This window comes from Eptesicus fuscus, chromosome 2 (assembly GCF_027574615.1).
Source record: "Eptesicus fuscus isolate TK198812 chromosome 2, DD_ASM_mEF_20220401, whole genome shotgun sequence".
In the NCBI taxonomy this organism is placed as follows: domain Eukaryota; kingdom Metazoa; phylum Chordata; class Mammalia; order Chiroptera; family Vespertilionidae; genus Eptesicus; species Eptesicus fuscus.
In genome coordinates this window covers 77,827,168-77,845,330 of record NC_072474.1, presented here as the reverse complement: position 1 = coordinate 77,845,330, position 18,163 = coordinate 77,827,168, and the positions used below count along the sequence as shown (strand labels likewise).

General features: G+C 32.6%; 1 protein-coding gene across 1 annotated transcript in view; it reads right to left on the bottom strand.

Moving 5' to 3' along the window:
* Positions 1 to 18,163, bottom strand: part of TECRL (trans-2,3-enoyl-CoA reductase like) — an 81,214-nt gene that overhangs the window by 46,549 nt on the left and 16,502 nt on the right. The window contains exon 2 of the mRNA XM_008140337.3: positions 10,044 to 10,095. Coding sequence (XP_008138559.1) covers positions 10,044 to 10,095 — 52 coding nt within the window. The remainder of the gene's footprint in view (positions 1 to 10,043; positions 10,096 to 18,163) is intronic.

Below are 18,163 nucleotides of genomic sequence, written 5' to 3'. Positions count from 1 at the left end.
CATAAGACACAAAGCAAAAAGAACAAAAAGAAGAGCCCAGAGTACAGCCCCACTATGTCTTTATCTTCACGGGCTTAAGCCTATAATCAGGCTGTTCATCTAACTGCCCAGGGAACTACCGGGATTGGTCATAACGCCTATATTACATAGGACGCCATTAACTGTCCAGGTCTCCCAGATCATCCAACATGACACTTCTCCCAATATTACTTTGCACACTATGTATAACTTAACTGTTCAAATCTCCATGCTTTCTAAGACTTCCCGAATGGACTTTATAGCAGGGACTTCTATATCAATTTTCACTGAATAGTTTGGCGTTTTGTGTGTGTGTTTCTTTTTTGTTCCCACCAGGATAAATACCCACATACACACACCTATAGTGTGAGAACATGATGAGGACCTTATATGCCATAAGAAATTTGAACTTGATATTGGAGATAGTAGGGAGATAGGGATAGGATACAGAGCAGGTCAATATATGAGAAAATGTATCAAACAGGAGACTATTATAGGTATTTAAAATTTCAAATATTTGAAGTGTGGTTGTGAGATTTCAGATTACCAATGTTATAGAATTGGTAATATTTTTAATAGTAGTCATTTAGTTAATAGTCAGAGACCCTTTTCAAATAACAATATTGTGACACACTAAGAATTTTAATAAAAGTACTTATAATATGGCTACTTATACATACCTACACAGCCATATACATACACAATTACTTGTTCTTATAAGTAAGATATTTCATTTGTTCTGGGATTAGACAAGTTTATATTAATTTGCCATTTTCCAAACCCAATAGCTTCAAATACAAAACAAAATGCCTGGGTGAATATGGTTTCTCATTATCACAATACTTTACTGATAAATCCAAAAGCAGTTTTCAGGGGAGGCAGATAAACAGTTCTGATGTTGAAAATCTTCCATGTGAGTCTTCCAGCATAGTGATTTTAATCCTCACTGAAGGAAATTTTTCCATTGATTTTTAGAGAGAGTGGAAGAGAGAGGGAAAGACAGAGAGAAATATCCACATGAGAGAAACACATGGATTGGTTGCCTCCTGCACGAGGCCTGACCAGGGCCTGGGGCCAGGGAGGAGCCTGCAACCCAGGTAACTGCCATTGACCTGAATCTAACCAGGGGTTGATCATAATGCCTGTATTGCCATTATGTGCACAGGCTGGCTAGGGCAACCCTCATTTTGATGGCACTGGCACACTGCAAGATAATTCATTGTGAAATACATTTTCCTATTTTTTTTCCCCAAGAGTTACTTCCTTTCAGTTTTCACCAATGCTTAGAATTTGGAAAAGAAACTGGAATGTTTTCACAATGAATCTATTACTGCAGCTTTGTGAGTCAAATCCTAATGAATCCCACAAAGGTGTCTGGGAGATCTCTCAGATATTGAGCTGCCACATTGGCTGTTTAATATAGAGTCACAAGTTCTGGGAAGGAGACAGTTTTGATTTTTCATTCATTAGTGATATTTTCTAAACCATGGGAATTACTGAGAGCACACAGAAAGAAAAATATGTGAAAATAAAACATAAATCAACATTTTTAAGATTAGAGGATAAAAATACTTTTATATAGGACACACAAAACAGAAAATATAAAATGAATAATTGATTAATTTAGATCTATAAAATTTAGTTTTCCAGCCAAATTGAAAAAGTGTATCTGTGACCTGTACATTAATTTATAAAGACTTTATATGTATAACAATGAAAACAACTAAATGGACAAATATGTTGGTAAAGACAATAAATAGGCAATTTCCAGAAAAATGCTTATAAATTACAATTAAGAGTATGAAAAAAGTAATTCACCAGTGATGCAATAAATTGAATCTAATACTAAATTAAATCTTTTTTCCACTCATCATTATCAAAAATTAAGTTGTTGATATTGAGTGTTATTGAGGAAAGGGAATAAAAAGACATCCTGAAGTAAATTAGCAAGGAATTTAGCAATACATGTTAGGATTTCAAATGGGCTTATTCTTAATAAAGTCTTTTTTTTAAAAAAAATATTCTTACAAATACAATTAAATAAGTTCACAAACATATATTATTCTGGTGAATACCACCATGCATAGCACACAGTAAATGTTCCATAAGTATTTTTTTTAATATTCACCAAATATTGTTGAATAAATAAGCATATATTGCTTTATGATAGAAGCAATTAAAATGTGTCCAGAGAATGTGTATTACACATCCAAGCAAAAGTATACTATATCTCCACTAATATTTATAATGTAGATAAATACATATTTACATAAAATTACATCAAGAAAATATGTTTATAGGGAAATCTATTGGAGAATATGATTAAAATATATAAAATTGTGTATATATGAACACAGAGGTATCTCCAGAGGTATTTCCACATTGGTGAAAATGTTAATAATTGCTGGATAATGTTTTATTCTTTATCAGTTTTTGCATTTTAGAAATTTATCTTGAGCCCTGGCCAGGCAGCTCAGTTATTAGAGCGTTGTCCCAATATTCCGAGGTTACAGGTTCAGTCTTCCCTGGACAGGGCACATATAATAAGCAACAAATGAATGCATAAATAAGTGGAAAAATATACTTCTCTCTCTCTCTCTCTCTCTCTTCTTTCTCTCTCTCTCCCCCATCTCTAAAAATCAATAAATAAAAACTAAAATAGAAATTTATCTTGTATTTTATTATAGTAAAGAGTGAAGTTATTATTATCTTACAAAAATAATGTAATTTATTTAATCTAATGCTGTGCCAACAATTTATATACAAGTCAAAAAATCATACATGAAAATGAGGCATTGACACACTATCTTTTGGAATTATAGAAATAGTGTTATATAATTAAGCACATCTGAATTTAGCAATGAGATTATTTTCAAGAAATTTATAATAGGATCTGAGTAACTATTTGAATATAAACTGTTTTATAAAATATAAAAATGATATTTTTCACTTACTAGGTAAATGAGAAAATGTGAAAATAGATAACCTACTTTACGACATTTTCTTACAATAATGAAGTCATTAAAGCATTTTTAAAGCTCATGTGCTCGCTTTTAGATTGTTTACTTAGAATTGCACTGTGATGCATTTTGTGTCTTTCTGAAAATTTCCTTAAGGAAGAAAATCTCAGGGAAGAGAGAAGACTATTGCTGCTTCAAGCTACATCTTAATAGGCTTCCTTGTCTTTTTATATTACTCATCATACATCATGTCCATAATCCTGTTAATGAATGAAGTTCAATCAGAAACAGTAGCTGCCAAAATAAAAATTTATAAAAAGAAAACAGAAAAAAAATCGAACATTTATTAAAGTTTGAGATATGATCTTTGTACCAGTGATTTTAGTGCTCTGTGTGCTTCCTGGAATCATATTATTGAGACTATTAGAGGCCTGGTGCATGAATTCATGCACAGATGGGGTTCCTCAGCCTGGCTGGCAATCGAGGCCTACAGGGGGCTGGGTGGCCACGGGGAGGGATCTTGGGAGGTTGCCCTGCCAACCCCCCAATTGGGTCCTATTGGGGGGGCTGGCCAGAAGGGGGGAGGGACTGCAGAAGTTTGGCCAGCCAGTCGGGAGGGCCGGCTGGCCAGGGCGGGCCGCGGGAGGTTGGCTGGCTGCCCCCCCCCTGATTGGGGCTGATGGGGGGGGCTGGCTGGGGGCAGGGGCCTCGGGAGGTTGGCCATCCATGGGAGGTTGGCTGTGAGTGCACTGAGGACCAGAGGGAAGCTCCTGCATTGAGCATCTGCCCCCTGGTGTTCAGTGTGCATCATAGCGACTGGTCGACTAGTTGGTCTGTTTGTTCATGTTGTTCAGTCGTAATGGTTGCTTAGACTTTTATATATATAGATTCCTTTTTACAATATGATAGCCAGTCCTTCTCACTCTCCAGTCATCTATCTCCACTGGAAATTTAAATGTCATCACACAGTCACACACTCAAATATAAACTGGAAATCAATCATTTGCTATAGATAGACTATCTGCTCTAATATTTGAAGCATGTATAATGTACATATTTGTTCAAGTTCAAATGTTGCTAACCCAATGATTTTAATGCTGAAGATTATAAAACAAAATATTTTATAGTATCAGGCTTGGGTAACATTACAATGTCATAAAAGATGATCAAAATAACCCTGACATTGCACAGCAATGCACAGGTTTAAATGCTGTGCCATGAGGGACAAAACAATTTACAGACAGGATCACACCTCATGCATTTTAGGAATTGCTATTAGTTATGACAGTTTTATTACATGAACCTTGACTACCAAAACAGCTGACCCTTCCTAACAGTTTGATCTCATAAGATTCTGTAAACAATCATATATCATATATCATATAAGTAAATAGAATCCTCAACACTTCTCTGAGTATCCAATGACATTATGTATACAGCAATGTAAATATGACCAATATTCTATAGTAGACACAGTAAAAGGAAGTACATTTTCAATACTGGGATACCAATATGTGCTTGTGGTTTATAATGTGATTTAGATTAAAGGCATAAAGAAAACACTGGCTTAAGTAAGAAATTTAAGGGATATAATTAAGGCAGTTAAGAAGACTTGGAGAAAACAAAATTATATTATTCTATACATCTTTAGCTGAATTTCAAAATAGCAAACATTAATGAGCTATAGTAAGAAACTATGTTATGAACACTGCGTTATAATGACATTTATCTGTAAATTATTGACAAAGTTCATAATTCCTTTTGCCAAATGAACTATTAGAGAATGTTAGCTACTTCCTGAGTTACCAACAAAGGGCTTTTTCTAAGCAAAGCATTCTGCCACTTCTTTCTGTGGTTGCATTTATCATTTTTCGAGCTTCTTTTGTTGAGAGATTAGGAAATTCTGCAGCCTGGTCCAGGAGGCTCCTTTTAAATTGCCTACAGAATACTCATTATTCTGTACTATATATGATAAATCCTACTAGTCTGTTATCTTTGTTTTGAGTTACTCTCCTGGAACCTTTCAAAGTTTACCATTGTTTATATTCCCCTGGCTTTTTGGCAAGATTTATATGCATTTCAACTGTCACAATAAATTATATATACCTTCATGTGGCTAAAACTATATTCACTCTGCTAATTTCATTGTTCTTTCTCTTGCTTTCTTCCCAAGGCTTTTTCTGGGAACTGCAGAGACAAGTACTCCAATAGATTATAAACATTGGAATGCTTTATGGTGTTGTCAACCAATAGGTAACACACAAGCCATAGGCAAAATTATTTTTCTTTTCTTTCAGAAACTTTTATGACAGTTAATGCACAAATTACACTTTAGCTGACTGTCATCCTTTTTTTTTTACTTAAGTTCATATACTACTAATTCTTAGATTAGTCTCACAAGAGAAATTTCATTAGCACTTTCTAGTCATATTTGCATTATTTGTTTTTAAATTCTCACCCAAGAACATGTTCATTGCTGTGAGAGAAACATGGATTGCTTGCCTCAGATATATACCCCAACCAGAGATCGAACTTGTAACCTGAGTACTAGTATTGCCTTCACTGGGAATCAAACCTTAGAGCTTTTGGTGTATGAGATGGAGCTCCAACCAACTGAGCCATACAATTCAGGGCTAAAAGTGTGGTTTTAATTATAATTACAGTATTTAGCTCTACTAAACAAGTAATCATATTCATAATAGCTAGTTGGTAGCTAGTTTCTTTTTTGAGATTATGCATGGTATTGGAATACATTTCAGGGTACCATGATATGATAGCAAATCTATAACAATAAAATCAATAGAAGTTTTTAAAAAATAGAAAATTTTAATTTAAAAAAGCTATGTGGATGAAATTCTACCTTTATACAACTTTGTGTAATGGCAATAATTTGCATTTTCTATTTCAGATTCTTTAGATTACAAGAGTAAAGACCCAGTTCCTAAAGAGTATATTCATTTCAACTTTGCTTGAAAATTCTTTGTTTTTATTAGTATAGCTTCTATTTTATCAGTGCAAACTATCCCATCATTCATCCCTCTCTTTAGAGGTTTAGATTATAAAAATTTAAATAATTTTGTATATGATAAAGCATAGAGAAATAACTTCTAACATACAGGTAGAATTTTTTCACTAGAATTCATTTGCAATTTTGGCAAACATCTTGATTTTTGATCAATTAAATATACAAGGTAGAATACATCATTACAGATTTAAATTAGTATACGTATACAGTTTTTGGAATGTTAAATGGGATGAGAGGAAATAGGTGAAAGTAATATGTTTGTGTGTGTGTGTGTATTTGGTGTGTGTATATATATATATATATAGTTTAATAGGTGTCTCTTCTTTATGAAAACCATTGCTCATTCTGTATTCCCTTAAGAGCTAACATTGTAATTGCATTTTCCTCCTCTATTTCCTCACCCATCTCTTTGCTGGTGTTCCCAGGGTAACCTAAAAAATGACTCCTAACAAAGCAGAACTGAAAAATTATGAATCTTGGAAGAACCTAAGATAGTCATTGTATAAGACAAGAAAAATCAAGGTAAAAAAGTTCCTAAATAAAACTAAAAATGGAAAGCTGGCAGAAGTCAGAGAAATAGTAGGCAGACAAGAAATCGAGGTTAGTGAGAACACCTAAAAGAACAAAGGCCAGAGATAAAAGACATGTAAGGAGCATTCTTCCCTCAGAAAACCAGTCTTCTGATCAGTTATTTTTCTCTTTCAAGGTTACAATTCTTATTATAACTCCAGTGTCTGGAAATAAATAGCATTAGAAATATATTTTTAGAAATATATATTAAGCATCAGAAAGTAAAGAAGTCTATAAAAACCTAACAATTGTAGTTAGATAAATATAACTATATGTAAAATATACTAGTATATGATTATTTTTTGAATATTTTTATAAATTTAAATAAAGTATTCAATGTCACATGGTCTTAAAATATGCTAAAGATATATATGAAGGCAATCAGTACATAACTTTTTAAAATCTCTATGTACAGTCACATCATGTTAGTATTAACATTTTTTGGGAGGGGTCCTTTTCTGATTTGGAAAACATATTAAACACAATAACAATATCCAATTTAATTAACTTTGAGATCATTCCCTGTAATATAATATAAGGAAAAAATGTTTTTGTGTCTAAATTTTGTATAATCTGAAGATCAACATGCTTTTAAAATATAGTATAAATGCAAAATTTTCTGAATATAATTTTTCTGTAAGTGATGGATATATTTTCAAGATAAAAGTACTTTTGGAAAAATGAATAAAGTTATAATTTATAGAAAGTGTTTAAAGTTTAAAACTGTGCTTCGAAAAATAAAACAATAGTTGTCAAGAAATCCCTAAGCTTTGATATATATAATTAGCTATTAAAACTAACCATATTATTGTCATTATCCAATTTTCCACATCTAAAACTGGACACTTTTAAGATTTTACATAAACTACCTAACTTCACTTGTCTAACTACTAAAAATAGGCCCTCGACCACATAAATATAACACTTCTGACTCTACAACTTTAAGATTCCATGTAATTTTTATGTGTCTATCTGTAGATACGAACTATCACGGAGCAGTCATAGAATCATACCTCAAAGTGACTGCTCATTCTTTCTATCTATATATTAGCCTCTGATTCATTTCACCATTTTCAGAAAAATATAGAAATAATGCATTTCTTATATTTTCATATTAATTTAAATGCAAACATTCTCTTGCACCTTTTACTTTATAGTAAAATGTAATTTTCAAATATCTTCTCACTTATTATTACAACCTAAATTTTCTGAAACTATTTTATTAGGAGAAAAAAAAAAAGATCTAAATCATTCCAAAGATGGCAATTCAATTACTACTTTAATGAGAACTATATTTTATGCAAAAAAATAATAACTCAAATCAAATGCATTTAGGATGTAAATAAACTGGAAATAATCATAATTACATTGGTTCACATGGATTATGTGATTAGATACAAATTTGGAGTTTGAAAAAAATTTAAATAATTTTAAAATATTGTCATAATGCACACATGACTTGATTGCTAAACACAGAGAGTTAATCCATGGCAGATCTTTTGTTTTGACCTCTTATCTTTTTTTGTCCTTTTTTCTTATTATAATCCCATTCTAGTTCTCTTCTGCATATTCAAGTCTTATATGTCCTTATGGTAAAATATCAGGACTCAACTTCTGTATGAATTTAAGCATATTTCAAGTAATTCTGTTCCAACCTGTTTATGCTTTCTATTCCTATTAAAAATTCTAAATAATTTTCTCCCCAATGTTTATAAGTTTTAGATACATTGACTATTTTAATTATCTTCCTCATGAGGCTATATTTTTAAGGTTAACAGGGATATCTTATACTGTCATTTAATCATTATACCTAATGTAATGTCATATATGCAGCAAGTATTTAGTAAAGATTTTATTTTTTTCCTAAAGAAATAATGAAAATAATAAAAAAAACAATTATTTCTATTTTACTCTAACTACCTATTTTACCCTAAATCCCTTCAACAACTTAATGTTCTAATTTGTGAGCTTTAGGAATATTTTCAGAAAAGAAACATTGTTCAACTAAATCCAAAGGATTGAAAATGCAGTATATACCTTTAATGAAACATTATTCAGCCTTAAAAAGGAAGGGAATTCTGATACATGCTACAGCATGGATGAACCTTGAGGACATCAAAGTGAAATAAGCCGGTCAAAAAGAAAACAACTAAAACAAATACTGTCTGATTTCATTTATTTGAGGTATCTAAAGTAATCAAATTTATAGAAACAGAAAGTAGAATGATGATTGTCAGGGATTGGGGAGTAAGAAATAGGGAGTTATTGTTCAATGGCTACAGAGTTTCAGATCTGCAAGATGAAAAAAGTCTGAACATATTTCATAACAATGTAAATATAGTTAATACTATTAAACCATAAACTTAAAATAGTATGTGGTTTTATTTACCAAGATAAAAATGCATGAAAAAAGAAAAGAAAATTCTCCCTAGCAAAACCCATAGATTGTAGAGCACCAAGGATGGACTCATATGTTAACTATGGTCTTTGGATCATAACGATGTGTCAAAGTAGATTACTAGGTTGCAAAAAATGTACCACTCTGATGTGGAGTGCTATTAGTGGGGGAGGTTATGCATATATGAGGATAGGGGGTAAATGGAAACTATCCTATTTTCTGTCAATTTGGCTATGAATGTATCAAATTGCTCTAAAAATGCTTATTGAAAAATTCTTCCTAGCAATTACAGTTTCAGTATGTTTAAGGTATGAGTAAACTTTGTTAAAATGTTTTAAAAATAAAAATCAAATTTATACAAACTTCATATAAATATTTTCAAGTAAATAATAATGAGCTCTCTTAATGTTTAGCTATTAATAAAATTAAATAATATATTTTAAATGTATAAATAATTCTTATGTGGAAGCAATTTGACAATAATAAATACAATACATAGAGTAAAAACTTTGATTAAAATGTTGCTTAAATATAAAGAAATAGTATTGATTAATACTTTTTATGCTTTGTATTGATTAATGATGTTAGAATGAAAATTGTTCAAATATTAACTAGAAAACAGTTTTGTGAAAAAACAAAGAATAATGAGGATTAAAGCATCAGAGAGTAAGATGCAAGAATGTTCATGGTCAAGAGAAATTTAGCATAATATTATTTCTGAGTTCCATGCTAAAATATGGTTTCCATACACTCTTTCCATCATAATATTGAACTTATTCTTTTTAAAAAAACATATTTTATTGATTTTTTAAGAGAGGAAGGGAGAGGGATAGAGAGTTAGAAACATGGATCAGTTGCCTCCTGCACAGGCCCCACTGGGGATGCGTCTGCAACCAAGGTACATGCCCTTGACTGGAATTGAACCTGGGACCCTTCAGTCCACAGGCCAGTGCTCTATCCACTGAGCCAAACTGGTTAGGGCTGAACTTATTCTTACTAATACAGATAATTTTGAACCAATTTGATAAAAATAAGACTATAATATAAATTCTAAGGTATATATAAAACTTACATATTTTGTGAAACTTTTGTTTAACATCATGAATAGTAGATGTTTGCATCATCTGCAAAGGACAAGAAAATAGAGAGAATTAGTATAAGAAAAAGGTGTTTATCAGTTTGCTGTACATTTAATAAGAAAACAATTTAATATGTTTTAATATGTTTTAATATGTTTTAATATGTTTGAAGTGTAAAGTTATTACAAAATAGCCTGTTTGTTTTGTTTAGTTTAACTTTTAGTCATTGTTGCTTTGACAACTTGAAATGTTGCTTCATATATATATATATATATTAGTGGTCTGGTGCATGGATTCTTGCACATTGAAAGGAAATTAGTTAGAAGAAATATTTTAATATTTCTATTCACCCTTTCTCTATAATAGAAGTGTCAACCAAATTCACGATCGACAGTGACAGATTGAAACACACGCTTGCAATTAGCGCCCACAAAAGTTTTATATGTATCGTGCATGTGTGAGTCAACTTAGCCTTTTATAGGTATAGAATAAACTTGCTTAATGAGACCTGCTTTCTGATTTAACTAAACTTTTTCCAGCCCAGTTAATCATCCCAACTTCTCTTTCAGGTAATTGTCAACAACACAGCAGTAAATATCAACATGAAGCAGATTATTGTTGTAGATCATGCAGGGAGAACAAAGGGTAAAATATTTAACTGCAGCAGTGTTTGACTATATTCTGCACAGTGAGGAAACCTGAAGTCATTTTCAAGTTCCACCATTTCTTACTTCTTTTCAGTCGGGTCAAGTTTCTAAGCTTTCTAAATTTCTGGTTTCTGCCTAATGAAAAGAAAATAGGATTCTACCAAGTCTCCTATCTACCTACTCCCGGACTTCTGTGAAGATCAAATGAGATGGGGCACGGGAAAACACTTCACAGACATTTGATTAAAGTGTAAAATGTTTGCACCTGGCTATAAAGCAAGTTGTGTTCCTGGGCTGAAGAAACTCCAAGGAGGCTAGTCACTAGGGAGAGGAAGCCAGGCGTTGCTACATGATGTCATTACCCGGTGCCCACAGCCACCGTTTCTGGGCTGTGCTGAGCCACATTTTGTGCCATGGGGGCTTGGCAGCATTGTCTGTGATTTGGTGGTGTGTGGCTCTGGGTTGGTGGTGGGGCCTGTGTCCCACTTGGGGGAAGCCAAGTGTTGCTTTGTTGGTGCCAGGTCCGCAGTGCTGTTTCTTTGTAAATGGCCAGTTTGCATCATGGTAGCTCCTGCATTGAGTGTCTGCCCCCTGGTGGTTAGTGTGCATCATAGTGACTGGTCAGACAGTTAGAGGGACACAGCATATTAGCCTTTTATATATATACTAGAGGCCTGTTGCACAAAGATTTGTGCAATAGGCCTTCCTTCCCCCTGGCTGCCAGCACCGGTTTTCCTCTGGCACCCAGGACCCAGGCCTTTGCTCTGGCCTCTGCTTTCTATCTTTGCTCTGGCCAGAGCCTTCAGTATTCTCTGCTCCACTCCTTTAGCTTCCTCTGCCCCCTGCCCTCCCCCTCATAACAGGCATCCCGCCCTGCGGCTCCATGCCTGCATATGCAAATTAAACCACCATCTTTGTTGGGTTAATTTGCATATTCACTCCTGATTGGCTTGTGGTCATTGTGGAGGTACGGTCAATTTTCATATTTCTCTTTTATTAGTGTAGATTTCCAACTTTTTAATTTAAATTATAGTAATAATGATATTATTATATAAGTTCATCCTAATCTATATCTCTAAAATAAATTTTTGAATTTTCTCTGTGCATAATATTCAATTTCTGGTTTTCAAATAAGTGAGATTAGCTATTAAAAGATGAGTAAGTGCACAAGACAAATAGAAGATAAAGAGTATATACAGGGTGGGGCAAAAGTAGGTTTACAGTTGTTCATAAGGAAAATAATACAATAATTAATAAAAAAATAATACAAAAGTAAACACTGTTTTGCATACTCACAACTGTAAGCCTACTTTTGCCCCATTCTATATAAAACGGAAAAGCCTGAGGATTTAAAATTAATGTACATGGACAAAAAGAGAAATGTTTACTTGAGAATATCATGAAAAAAAAGTCCTATCTAAGCCCCATAGTTAGTTGTGTTGTTAAAACTCCCATCCAAAATTACTATTGGTTCACAAAATCCATATTAGATATATTATTTGGATTCTTTATGTGCATAGGAGTCTGACCAATTATTTGGTCCTAACTTTCTAGACTTAACATTTTCTAATATTAAAATAAAAGAAATTAAAAAGTGTTTCTTCATCTATATTGAAAAATTCATGAGGATAAGTGTTCTATCAAATCACTTAAAGCCATTTCAATACTTTTTGACTTTCTGACTTTGTTCATATCAAACTTGAAAGCTAAAATTCCTTTACACCTCTGATCCCTTTCATTGGTTTATGAAAAACCCAACTGTCCTTCAAAGTCTGCATCAAAAGACATTCATGATCATACAAGAAAAATATTCCTCTTTTTCTAAGCATGCATAGCATGTTGCATACATTTTTAATTTTTTGCTACATTAAGATCTGCTCAAGTTTATTTTTGGAGTGTGAAATGGAAAAAGTGCACAAGAGATAATAGTATTAATACCCAGACAGGTGTTATTAACATTAGTATATTATATTTGATTTTTATTACATATTAAAAGCATAACAATGAATACATTTTTACCATATTTCACTCACTGCTTAATACAACTATACGTTAACAGTGTGCTATACTATTTATTTTCCTAATTTATTCTATGTATATGTTTTACCAAATAAGAAAATTTGAAGATGTAATCCTGAAGAATGACATTAATTCTTATTTGTGTTATGTTGTAAATAACAAAAGGACCCTAAAGGATTCTCTGAGAATAAAATTTTCAAATATTTTATAGCATCAATCTATTTCTGGAACATGCTAGGGCATATTTGAAAAACAGTTTTTAGAGAAGGTTATGTATTTATATAGCCATAGATGTGGTCATATTTAAATTTGATTATTCAATTACATTTCTAAAACCTGGCAGTTTTAACAGTGTTTAGTGTTTAATCTCACTGTTTCTTAATCACAAAGCACACATATGTTGCTCCCTCTCACAGGGATGCCTAAAATCCATATGCAATTCCTTAGTGTCACAGATATTTGTATATTATTAATTTCAAGGACCATCTAATTTGGAAAAACAAATAATATTCATGATCAATAACTCCTCAGTTAGGGTTTGCTATGTGTTAGCTGTCACTTTATGAAGGCACACATCTTGTATTTGCACACTGGAGGGCTAAGTAGAGGTGGGAAAAGGGTGGGAGGGGGAGAATGGGGATATCTGCATTAATGTAAACAATAACAATAAGGTTAGAAAATAATTTTAAAGTAATTTACTTTGAAGTGAAAAGTAAAACCGAGACTGCAAATTCAAATGAAAAGAGATCTAAATTCCTTAATCTCATGTGATATTTCTTTCAAAAATAGATTTCTGTCGGAAAGCTGTATACTTTTCTTAACACTAGAATAATTTAAATTATAATCTTCTAATTGACATATGCATTTTCCTCTGTATTTACCAGCTTTCAAGACTAAGATTATGTGCTTCTGAAAGAAACCTACATGTGAAAGAGGGTTGTTATTGCAAGCTTTTAACAAAGTTTTAAATCTTCTTTCTTTCTTTTTAATTACATTTGATTTTCAAATGTTAGAAAAGTGCTGATTTTGAATAAACCTTTGAAAACTGTCCTTTCTGGAGCAATTTTAGTCAAATACAGCAGAAAAAAAAAAGTAATAATTAAATAATTAACCCTAAATGCTTTAGACAACCAAGCTTAACCCGTTGCACTCGCTTGCTTTTTTCATCAAGCTGCTACCGATGCTAACTGTGTCGAGTCACACTCGACACCTGAGTGCAAATTAATTAACCACAAGACTGCTTGGTCAACTCTTTCAAGGCTTTAATTGTATTTAGAGCAGAAAGAGAGGAAACGATGACAATTAATAGAGCATGTAAAGCTTTATGATTACTAATTCATGTCTCAGTAGCTTCATCAGGAAGCTTATTCATAATAACTTTTACTTTTTAGCCAGTTTTACAACCACTTAGAAAGGACAAACTATCATTTTTGCAAATCACAATTAATTGTGCAGATGGGAGAAATTTGAAATCCTGAAATTGTCATTAACATTTTTCTCGTCAGAAAAAAATTCATCTTACACTGTTAAGTAGACAAGTAAATTATACTTCTTAGTTGAATAAAAAATGTACTTATAAATTTTAACTGATCATAGTTGAGGTTTGGATCATCATCATTTCTTTATCCAACATTTAAGTTGATGGATAGAGTAAAAATTTTTCACAAACTAGATTCTACTTGAATTTCCCCCATACACAGGTCCTGCAATATTTCACACATAAAAAAAAAAAAATAAAATTGTGTACTATTGCTGCTTTTAAAACTTTCTCAGGAACTTCTTGAAATGAGCAGATGTCTCCAGTATACTATTACCCTACTTAGTGAAATGAAATTTAATTGGTAAGGAAAAATAAACAACCACCACATGAAATTCACTCTACAGAAAAATGGCAAAGTGCAATACAAAAATTGTCAGTAAACTTTGTGAAGAAAAGGAATGTGTTCAATAATGAAGACACAGAGAGAAACAAAATATAAGATAAATTGAATAGAAATAATTAGCTGCAGAGGCGTGAAAATACACACACACATACACACGTAATATCCAGTGAACCACTTCTACCTGGCAAGAGCTCTTGCTTTCTCATTTTGGGGACACAGGAAATAGAACTAAACTAGGCTAGAGAATCATATTTTAAGATTTATTAATTCAGGAAAGTGGGAAAAATACCCCTGAGAATTTCCATTAGAATATTTTACATTAGTAAATAGGATATGTATCTACCCAAGTTTTACTCAGAATGGTAGGGAGTTTTCTGAATAAGCAAATATTATTTTAATAGTAATTCTCAGATTGTAGCTAAAATATAAACAAGCCACCTATATAATTTGTTTATAAACTCAGAATATGTATAGTATTTCATAGAATATCAAGGATTTTTAATATGAATAAAACTGATACCACAGTATGAATGTGCCAAAAAAATCAGTATTAATAGGTTTAAATGTTTTAAACTGGATTTTGTTTATAATTTAAGAAATTGGAAAATTATGTCATATAAATTATATTTCTTTACATATCACAATGGATTATTTAAATGAGTTCTTTTTTATTTAAAATTATATATGCATATAAACACACACTCAGATACAGATTTTAGATTTTTTTAATCATAGCAAATGTTTATTTATATATAGCAACTAGAGGCCTAGTGCACGGACTCATACACTGGTGGGGTCCCTTGGCCTGGCCTGTGGGGATCAGGCCAAAACCGGCTCTCTGACATCCCCCAAGGGGTCCTGGATTGCGAGAGGGTCAGGCCATGCCGAGGGACCCCACTGATGCACAAATCCAGGACTCTAGTATGCATATAAGATCTTTGGTTAATCTCTTCCCACCCTCCCCCTTCTCCCCTTCCTGCTGAGATTCATCAGTCTGTCCCATGTTCCCATGCCTGTGGTTTCTGCTCCTACATTGAGCATCTGCTCCCTGCTGGTCAGTGCATGTCATAGCTACTGGTCGGCTGGTCGAACAATTGGCTGGTTGGCTGGTCACTTAGGCTCTTATATATATAGACTAGAGGCCCAGTGCACTAAATTTGTGTACTCGAGAGGGGGTCCTCCAGCCCAGTCTGTGCCCTCTCACAGTCCGGGAGCTCTGTGATGGATCACCCCAAAGTGGTAGGACTTGCCTACCCACCGCCGTGCCACCACTAGGTAGCCTGGGCCTACCTCTTTGGGATGATCTATTGCTCTCTGCAGAGGGAGGCCCCATCCACCCACTGCAGCTTGCTGGTTGGTGGCCTAGACCACCCCCTTTGAGACAATTGTGGAGCCCCCTGATTGACTGATCGCCCCGCCAGCTGGTGGCCTGGGCCTCCCTCTGCAGAGTGATCATGGGGCAATGGCCCATCCCCTTACCAATCGCATCACACCCGCCTTGGCTGGCCTGGCTCCAGTGGGTGTCATAGTGTGGTCCTCTGGATGTATGTTCCACTGTTCGGCTGTTTGGTCAATTTGCATATTATGCTTTTATTATTGTAGATAACACATTTGGTTATTGTTCTTTCAGTTCAAAAAGAAAATATCATTAGTATATAAATTAATTTCTTTAAAATATTCACCATATACTTAAAAATATATTTATATAAATAAATTTAAGTTATATAAATACTTTTATTTCCAATGAATGATGTGTAAATTTTATTTAGGTATTAGGCCAGACATTATTGATATTATAATAAATATACATATATATATAAAATTATAACATATTTAAATATTTTTTTAAAAAAATCTAATTGATATTAGATTTTGAGATCCTAACAAAATACAGAAATGAGAAATGTTTTATAAATTAGAAACTAATTCAGATTTTGAGAAAACAAAGTTTTTCATGGTGAATTCTCTTTGTGAATATTTTTAGAATATATGTTTTGAAACCTAGATTGGAATACTTTAGGTCTGGATGAGTTTACAAAGACCACAGAATTAAGAGCATATGTTTAAGAATAAAATAAAAGCCTACTGGAATTAAAATTTATAATTACTTCTCAAATGACTTTTAATATGCTTTTCTATTGCAACTTGTGAAACCAAGAAAATAGTGCTTGCTTGTAGAAAACTTTACATGCAACATGGTATTACTGAAATAAATAAGTAAACCCAAGTCATATTTAAATGAAATGGTTTCTGTATAAACCCTGAAGGACTATCTCAAATAAAACAGTATTACCTCTGTGAAACTAAGAAATAATCATAAAAAATATGTTAAAAAAACACTAGTAATCAAATGCCAGTCTTGTTTTTTTTTTTTTTTTTCCAAATGCTCATAGGTATTATTATAAGAAAGTTAACTGTAGCATGAAGAAAGTAACAAATGACTGGGTCTATTACCCATGGATTAATTATTTAGTATCATGATAATAGGAAAAGGACAAAATGTATCTGTGCATACTCCAAGTTAATTTATATTTATTTTGTTGAAAAAGTGATATTTCTTAACCAGAAAAATTCTACATCTAATATCATTCATTAAAATGTAAATGCAGATGAAACTGAGGGAGAAAATCTTTATGTGTTAAATTTTAAATCTAGTTTGACTTTTCTTATTTATAATCTGTAAAATATTTCAGGGTTTATTTTAACTGATATAATTGCCTAACGATGACCAGAATAAAAAGTCTTTTTTAGAATAAGAAATGGTAATTATGTTGTAATCTTATGGATTAAAGCATAATTGGTTTGTACTTGATGATTTGCAGTAAAAATTACAGGGACATTTGCTAAGTCACTTTTTCTTCAGTTTTAAAAGGAAAATATAGCATTTATACATACCCTCAATTGTATTGCCATGAATCATACTTCGAGTAAAGGCACAAATATAGTGGAAATCATGAGTGTGATAAGTAATATTGGTTCAGTGGTAGTAGGATTTGGGAGGAAGAGTAAAAAAATCGTTACAGTATTATCTATCAATCTGTTTTGTGTATATGTACATATACTATTTATTAGTAATAAAAGTATATGTTATTACTATACTATACTATACTATACTATACTATACTATACTATACTATACTATACTATACGATACTATACTTTTGTGGTGATTGGAAAAATAGCCACAGAATTTTGCAGATTCTCCCATCAAGAGGTACAATTTTTTTCTCAGACCTTAAATTTACCTTGACTTCTGATGTATTTTGATTACAAACATGTATTGAAGGGAGGCTGTCCAAGTTGCAAATCTAAGACACAAGAGGCCATACATATATTTCTACTTTTCCTGATCACCCTTTGATCAGCACCATGTGGAGAAGCCTGAGCTAGCTTCCCAGCTAACACCCTGATGAGGGTCACCCAGCTCCTTGGCAACTGGCTGCACATACTTGAGTGAGCCCAGCAGAGAACTAAATCATAAAATGAGAGAATAATGATATAAGTAAATGGTCTTTGTTTTAAGCTACTAAGTTTTTCAGTAGTTTGCTATCAAAAACTACAGAA